The 8,236-nt window shown below is 37.2% G+C and overlaps 1 protein-coding gene across 1 annotated transcript; it reads right to left on the reverse strand.

Annotated features, from left to right (window-relative positions):
• Positions 1 to 1,496: 1,496 nt before the first annotated feature.
• LOC140182915 (uncharacterized) lies at positions 1,497 to 7,999 on the reverse strand. The gene is made up of 10 exons (XM_072230887.1): positions 7,807 to 7,999; positions 7,279 to 7,415; positions 6,233 to 6,328; positions 4,041 to 4,587; positions 3,441 to 3,555; positions 3,095 to 3,365; positions 2,560 to 2,902; positions 2,105 to 2,460; positions 1,796 to 1,906; positions 1,497 to 1,508 (listed from the first exon to the last, which is right to left on the reverse strand). The coding sequence occupies exons 1-10, from the start codon at positions 7,997 to 7,999 to the stop codon at positions 1,497 to 1,499; spliced, it is 2,181 nt and encodes a 726-aa protein (XP_072086988.1).
• Positions 8,000 to 8,236: the final 237 nt, after the last annotated feature.

Below are 8,236 nucleotides of genomic sequence, written 5' to 3' on the forward strand. Positions count from 1 at the left end.
TCCGACTGCCATATCTATTGCCGGTTCCTAGAGAACCCCGCAGTTTTCCACTAGCAAACAGGTAATATTATGTCACAATGTACCCGTTTCTTGATATTTAAGCTTCAGTTGAGCTAATTGAGAACATCATATTAGGTGGCGTAACTAGGAGCGTGGTGACCGACGATATAGATATTTGAAGCTAGATCACTTTAGGAAGGCCTTTGATGAACTTCAGGAAGGACAGGTGTGTTTTATTTTAACAAGTTTTCGACAAAAGCATGATGCATTTTTAGCCTTGTCGACTCTTGTGGGTGAGGAGAATGATGAAGGTAACCAGGACATGGATGCGGGTAATGATGATATGGAAGGGGGTAATCAGGATACTGATGAGGGTAGTCAGGATATGGATGAGGACAATGAAGATCAAGAGCCACATATATCACTTCCAAATCTTCCTCAACAAGAACAACCTCAGCCCTCAACCCAGTATCTACCTCATACACAGTTCACCCCATCATTTCCAATGCAGCAACAATATTGGGGTATGTCACAGTTTGAAATAGGTGAAGGAGGTTCTTTTAGCCAGTTGCTTGGGTTCATGGCTGCAGATGCAGCACAGTCACAATATGTCCATTAGCCTGAGTTCATGCCAGGCAGGTATTCATTGGATGCGAGGTATCCAAGCCACACCACATCCGTTGCTTCTGGAGGGTTCGTATCTGTCGACTCTAGTAGGAGTGAGGGTGGACGGGGTGTCCTTAATAGTCAAAATCCTAGCCGTCTAAACATGGGACTTATTGAGGAAGACACTAACACACTCAAACGAGAAGCCGATGACTATCTAGTAGATGACCAAGATGACGAAGGCGATGATGAGGAGGATGATATTGAAGAGTTTGATGAGGATGAAGAATCTCGTAACGATGGTATTATGTTAAATATTTTACTTTATGTATTCCATATTCGAATGTACATTGTTTGCAAAATTGGCCTCTCTTTTTGCCTTTTATCTTCTTTATTTTTTGTATATATGTTGGTTATGAATATGTAATATGGTGCAGCTAGTTGTTTATTCCTTCATTGTATACAGGTCAGGCACACATTCCGGATGACAACGTCAAAGGTTACAATCTACGGATTGATCCCCCACATCGGAGCGCTAATCGTTTCACTCCTTCTGTCTTTAAAAAAGCGGCCAAGAAATGCAAGAAATTTGTGAAGGATGTAAAGTGGGCAATAAGAAAGTAGTTGTTTAGTTTTTTTAGGGTATTTTGTATATGTTGGAAATTATGTACTAATGACTTAATGTAGTTTTTAGTGTACTTTGTAATGTTTATAGTAATTTCTTTGTGTTGGACATTATGTAATAATAAATAGGACTAATGGTCAGATTATATTGTATGTTTATTGTGCTGATGTTGTAGTGATATTATTAATGTATTAATCATCTAGAGCATGTAACAATGTTTTATAAAACCTTAATATGCTCATACAGATATTGATGTATTGATGTATTAACCATCATACTATATAATGCCACAGATATGTTATAATACTAGATTGTCATAAATTATAAGGTTACAAATAGTAGGTCATGTTAAATAAATTTGCTCAATCAGGTTGTATTATACAATCTCATCTTAAATCTGTGATCCTAGGGGGCACCTCTGTTGGTGTTCGAACCAGCTGTCTGACGGCATCTGCTACGACTATGTCCTTCAGCCCCACATAGAGTACATCACCTAGGACGACGTAACATCCGCGTGTCCATCTCATTCAAAAAGCGCGTCATCCTTGGGCGACCTTTCGTTACCCGTCTCAGGTACGGATTCGGTATGAACCGAGGTCCGTTGTAAGCAGTCCATGTAGCAGGATTACCTAGTGGCCTAAACCTTGCTCGGTACACCCGCCGCACTTGGTCCATCTTATACACATCATACATGTACATTTGCCAATCCAGTCACTGGTTGGCACAACATGCGAATACATGTCTGCAGGGAATCCTGTCCACCTGGAACTCACCACAGTCACATCGTAGGCCATGTAGATCGACTGCAAACTCCAGTCCGCTTGGCATCTCACGAACCTCAAAGACCTCATTCTGGCGGTCAAAGCAACTAACCTGAATATTTCCTGATGCAAGTTGGTTTGCATGCAACTTCGAGGTCACGATATCAGAGAATACATGGCCAGCATTGATCCTTGCTTCCGCCTCCACTCTTTTTCGGGTGAATAACTCATTTAACCTGTAGAATGTTGCCTTCACAAGAGCAGTAATGGGGAGATTGCGTGCACCCTTCAAAACTGAATTTATGCACTCCACAAGATTCGTTGTCATGTGCCCCCATCGGTACCCACCATCAAAGGCCAATGCGTACTGCTCGCGAGGAATGCGGTTTAACCAGTTTGTGTATGCCTCGCCACGTTCCCTTAACCTCTGGTAATGCACCTCATACTCCCGCACCGTCCTAGAATATCCTGGTAGATCACAACATATGCAAAGCAAAGGAATGGAGGTCAATAGATTTATGTAAGGAAAATATATTGATAAATTGGTTAAAGTTCATAAATGGTTACCGATGTTGACGACCAATTTTTGGAGGTACGGTGCCTTGAACGTTCTCAAAAAGTTTGACTCTATATGTCGGATGCAAAACATATGAAAAGCTCTTGGAGGTGACCACGCTCCGTTACTGCGTTCCACAGCTGCATTTATGGATTCGTGCCTGTCGGATATTAGACCCACACCATCACGAGTTGCAACATGTTGACACAGGTTACTAAGGAAAAAATGCCATGCATCAGAAGTCTCTCCCTCCACAATAGCAAATGCAATTGGGACGATATTGTTGTTGCCATCTTGTGAAACTGCCACAAGCAAACAACCCTTATACTTTCCGTACAAGTGAGTCTCATCCACCTGGACAATTGGCTTACAATGTCTGAATGCCCTAATACAAGGGTAATAACTCCAAAATACACGATGCATGACCCGAATATCACCGACTAACTCATCGCCTTGATATGTAGGCATAGTCTCAAAATGGACAACAGCTGATGGCTCCTTGTGACACATGGCCTCAAACCATATTGGCAACGCTTCATACGATACCTCCCAACCACCAAATATTTTTTCAACTGCCTTTTGCTTAGCCAACCATACTTTCCGATAACTGACGGTGTAGTTGAACCTCGATTGGACTTCTGCTATAACCGATTTTACCTTTAAGGATGGGTCAGCCTCAACTAGTGGCTTTATTGCTTCTGCAATTGTGATAGAATCCAGCTTCGAATGATCCTGTGAAATGGTGGCTCTTGTACATGTGTGACTACCATTATACCTCCTTATAACCCAACAGTACTTCCTGCTGATCAAGCTAACCCTAATAAGCCAATCACACCCTGACCCATACTGTGTACACTTGGCATAAAATGTCAACGGCTCAGACTCAAACAACCGGTAGTCTACACTTCGTCGTATGCTATAGTCTTTTACTGCCTTAATAACAGCTTCTCTTGAACTGAACTCCATACCTACGCGAAATTCACCGTCTTCCACAATAGGAATTTCTGCTGGGACAACAAGCACAACAAAAATTTCATTAACACGTACATATTTCAAAAACGATTGTAAAGGTTAATCAAATTTAAATGAATCCGGTACGCTATAACTCCAAACCTAACAACATGTAATGATGTCACTCCAGACAAATAAATAACAACAGCAGCATATTTAAAAACCATACCGGATTTTCTGGTTCGACCGGTATACAAAAACGAACCGGACCGATAAACCTGGTTCGACCGGCAAACTAATAAATCGGACCGTTCCGGTCCGGTTCATGGTGTTTGAACCGAAAAAAGGATAGAACCAGTGCAAATAATTATTACAAAGTCATGCAATCCGTAATAACCATACTATGGACAATTTAATTATTATTTTCTTATTAATACTTCTACCATATAAAAGTAAAAAAAAAATCAAACAGAGCTAAACTTGCTTACTCATAACAATATCAATGGAAAACTAAAATATGACTAACACCACGTTTACGTACCTTCAGTCATATATTCCGGAAATTCTGGAACATGCATGGCTTCCAGGTCTAAAACTCGCATGAACGATGGCTCCTCAAACGGAACTTCGTTCGCGAGTGCATTTGCCACTTCTGTCACATCTGGGGCCATGGTTCCGTCACCTTGATCTTCATCTCCATTTGGAGCAACAAATTCATAGTTGCTTTTGAACTCTTCTTCACTGTCACTATTATAATCTTCCCGTAGAATATTCCAGTCAGCCTCAGATTGTTCAAACTCAACATACAACTCGATGAACGAGATCTGAGACCGGTTTTCAATATACATTGAAAACATCTCCTGCATGCTCGGTTCGTCCGTCACATATTTGGTTTGATACTGGACGAATCCGCCAAACACCGGTATGGGATATCTGTATAGTATACACGATATCTTTCTTGCCCTCTCAGAATCAATCTTTTCACATATTACACCTTTCAGCTCTTCAAATGAGATAATAAAAGGAATGATAACATCTAGTGGGTTTTCACAAATAAATTTAACTCCTTCAGTCGTTTGTAACAAAATCTGACCAAAATAGTATATTTTTAGTAATACTCTATCACTCATTTTTTCTCACTCACCACAAAAAAGCATAACATTAATCTTAACTACTAGATTTTCAAAGTTAAAACTGAAAAACCAGATAGAAGAAAGAAGAAGCTGCTTGAACGAGGAAGACGGCACAAAGTTCCCACCAGTTCACCTCACACTTTTATATCATCATCTTTACCGAAATCGGACCCTTCGACTAGGTTAAACATGAAAATACAAAAAAAAGGGTGCACGAATTCGGACCGTCCGAGTTCCCTAAAGATTTCACAAAACGGAGGGTCCGAATTCATTGTTCTCCAACTCATGCCCTCATCAACGAACTCGAACCCTGCGATATGCATGCAAAATTCTTTCCAGTAATATCGTTGGGTCCGATTACATACATACGAATTTTTAACTCTCACCAAACAAATTGGACCCTGCGATTTGTTATAAAAAAAATTAAATACAAAGAAAACGCACGATCCGAGTTTCATCTGTCTACACTGACAAAAAAATTGTCCCAGAAATATGTCTGTTCCACCCCTAAATCATATCCAAGCAAAAGACACACATGCCCCCATTTCCAAAAAATTGAGCCTCATAAAGTTCCAAGATACTATCTGTCTAATCTATATATAAATACTAGTGTGTATATTATTTACACTTATTATATATCGGGTATTAAATTGATAAGATCCTTATAAAAGAGGTTATGTATCCAAATAAAAATATGATGTAGTAAAAAACATCGTAAGCACATTAGTTAAGAGAATGTAAGTAAAAGGTTCCAGTTTCTTTTCCTAATACATTCAATGTGTAAAAAATTTAAAAAATAAATTTATATTTTTCATTTAAATTTATACATATTGTATGTTTAAATAGTATATATGTAATACTTATTAGCAAAATTTATCAAAAGATTTATGTCCACTTAATGTATGAGATATAAAATAAGGACATAATATCTTTCATCATAATATTAATCTAGGAGCTACTTCATTTTCTTTCCAATCATATTACCTGAACATCAGAAATTAATTACTCCGTACTTTATGGAATAAAAATATTTTTTTTAATTACAATGACCAAAATGATTTATGTATTAGAATTTAGTAACTAATATAATTATATACAATGTATAAAATAACAAAAATATGATATATGTAATTATCACGCGAAGTCAATATGCCACATGATGCTTAATAGTCATTCCACTAATAATATCAAAACGGAATACGGATAAAGAACTATCTTGTTTAATAGGTTAAGTTATATAGTTAGCTTCAACAATTTTAGTGAAATTATAAATTAAATTTTATATTTTAAAAATTTATAATTTAATCTTTATCAATTAAAAAGTATTTGATTTAATAGAATATTTTTAAAATATTTTTTTATTTTAAACATGTGAACTGTACAGTAAAAATAAATTTATAATTTTAGTAAAAATATAGGGACCAACCATATAATTTAACTATTTAAAAATAACAAAAAATTCTATAGACTATCTGAACTTATTTCGCCCCTCTCTAGCTCTCTCAGTCTCATTTTCTCACTTTTTAAAATGACACCCCAACCTCAGTCTCCAGCGCTCTCTGTCTCTCACCTCGATTCATCGTCGCCGCGCCGGATTCACCGCATTTGTACTCACGAGTCGAGTCTCGCCTCCTTCTTCCCCCTCGCCTCTCTCATCCAGCGACTTTTTCTTCTCTTCCAATCCCAATACTGAACACTGATAAGTGGAAGACAACAATTACAATCACAAATATGCTTAAAGCGAACAATTTAATGTCTAAGAAAAAATAGTAACAAATAAATATAAAAATAACAACTCAATTTATCAGTGGATCTAGCGCGGTGACAGAGACGAGAGGCACGGTGATGGTGAACCGAGGTGAGAGACAGAGAGCGCTGGAGTTGGGATGCCATTTTAAAAAATGAGAAAGTGAGAGTGAAAGAGCTGGGGAGAGAATGGGTGGGTTCAGATAGTCTAGAGAGTTTTTGGACATTTTCAAATGGTTAAATTGTACAGTTGGTCCCGATACTTTCACTAAAATTGCAAATTGGTTCCTATTGTCAAATATGTGCAGCTCACACGTTTAAAATAAAAAATATGCTGACAATATTCTGTTAAATCAAACACTTTTTTAAATGGCTGAGACTAAATTACAAATTTTAATTATTTTTAAGAATCCAATTACAAACTTTTGAAATGTAAAAACTAATTTATAATTTCACTAAAAATATAGGAACTAACTGTATAATTTAACCTGTTTAATGATTATAAAATTCAGAGATTAAATTAACCAATTTAAAAGCTCAATAACCAAATTGATTAATAGGTAAAATCTAAAAAATAAAATTGAATTATTATCTGGAAAAACTCTAAATTATGCACATTACACAAATACATAAAACTTCATCTCACAAATAAATTTGTCACTTTTTTGTTTTGAAATTTCGCTTAAGAGAATTTCAACTCTTAGTTTTGAGGATGTCCGTATCAATTAGTTTTAATTTGTATTAATTGGAGTGGTAAATAATGTGTTAAACTTTAAAATTATTTTTTAATTCATAAAATACACTAATTTAGTCCATAACTTACTAATTACATTATTTACGTATCTACAGTTACAAAAATTACATCTAATTAGTCTTTCATCTCATTAGCAACCATTTAACCATGTCGCCGGCAACGACATGAAAAATGAGTACCACGCTGGAGTTTGCCTCCACCGCTTTTGGGTCCTGATCCCGTCGGAGCTTGCCTTTGCTTTCAGCATCTCTCCAGAGCTCTTCTAGACTCTTCTCAACGTCAACTGTGTTTCGCAAGACACTATCTCATCATTTTTGCAATTTGCGGTGGCGCCTCCCAGGCCTTTCTCTTCGGCAATTTCTAACTCGACAACCACACCATCTTGTTTGAGCTCGATGTCACAGCGTTTGTCGATGAGGAATTAAAGCCTGATTGAGATGGCTTCGACTTAATTCCAAGAAGCTCTGGAAGATCGACAGCGCTACCGAGAAGGTCGATTCAACAGCTTCACCGGCCGAGATTAGAGGAAGAGAAAGCCTATATAATGTTGTTGTAGACAAAGACGATGGGGCAGTGCGTGTGGGTATGAAAAATACGGAGTAAGCATAAGAGAAAAAATTATGCAATGCAGAGACGTATATGAATCGAGAGGAGTATATCATCTTCAACAAGACCTGCGGTAAGCATGAAGGCTTGTATTTGGTGAAGATGGTTCTTATTTGAGCAATGGCAGAGGCAAGCTCTGACGGGATTAGGGTCCAAGAGCGGTGGAGGTAAGCAAGCTCCAACGTGGTGTTCATTTGTCGAGTCACTGCCAGTAGCAAGATTAAATGGGCAGAAATGAGACGAGGGACCAACTAGATGCATATTTTACAATTTTAAAGACGTAAATAATGTAATTGGTAAGTCAAGAATTAAATCAGTGTAATTCGTAAATTTTAAAGACTACTTTAAAGTTTAATTCGACAAATGATACTAAGCCTGTATATGTAAAAAGGCAATTTGAAAATTCCATTCCAATCCATTTTTGAGAGACTGACTTGTCATAATAAAATTTTTTATCTTATAAAATTTTGAAAAAAGAACTATTATCAAATGAATTAA

This window comes from Arachis hypogaea, chromosome 3 (genome assembly GCF_003086295.3).
Source record: "Arachis hypogaea cultivar Tifrunner chromosome 3, arahy.Tifrunner.gnm2.J5K5, whole genome shotgun sequence".
Lineage (NCBI taxonomy): Eukaryota > Viridiplantae > Streptophyta > Magnoliopsida > Fabales > Fabaceae > Arachis > Arachis hypogaea.

Excerpts from the sequence above, each read along its gene's own strand:
- LOC140182915 (XM_072230887.1), bottom strand. The coding sequence starts at position 7,999 with ATGCATCTAGTTGGTCCCTCGTCTCATTTCTGCCCATTTAATCTTGCT. Across the intron at positions 3,366-3,440 it reads CGACGAAGTGTAGACTACCG|GGTTAGCTTGATCAGCAGGA; the intron begins GTTGTTTGAGTC and ends TTGGCTTATTAG. Across the intron at positions 1,907-2,104 it reads TTGCATCAGGAAATATTCAG|ATGGACCAAGTGCGGCGGGT; the intron begins GTTAGTTGCTTT and ends GATGTGTATAAG.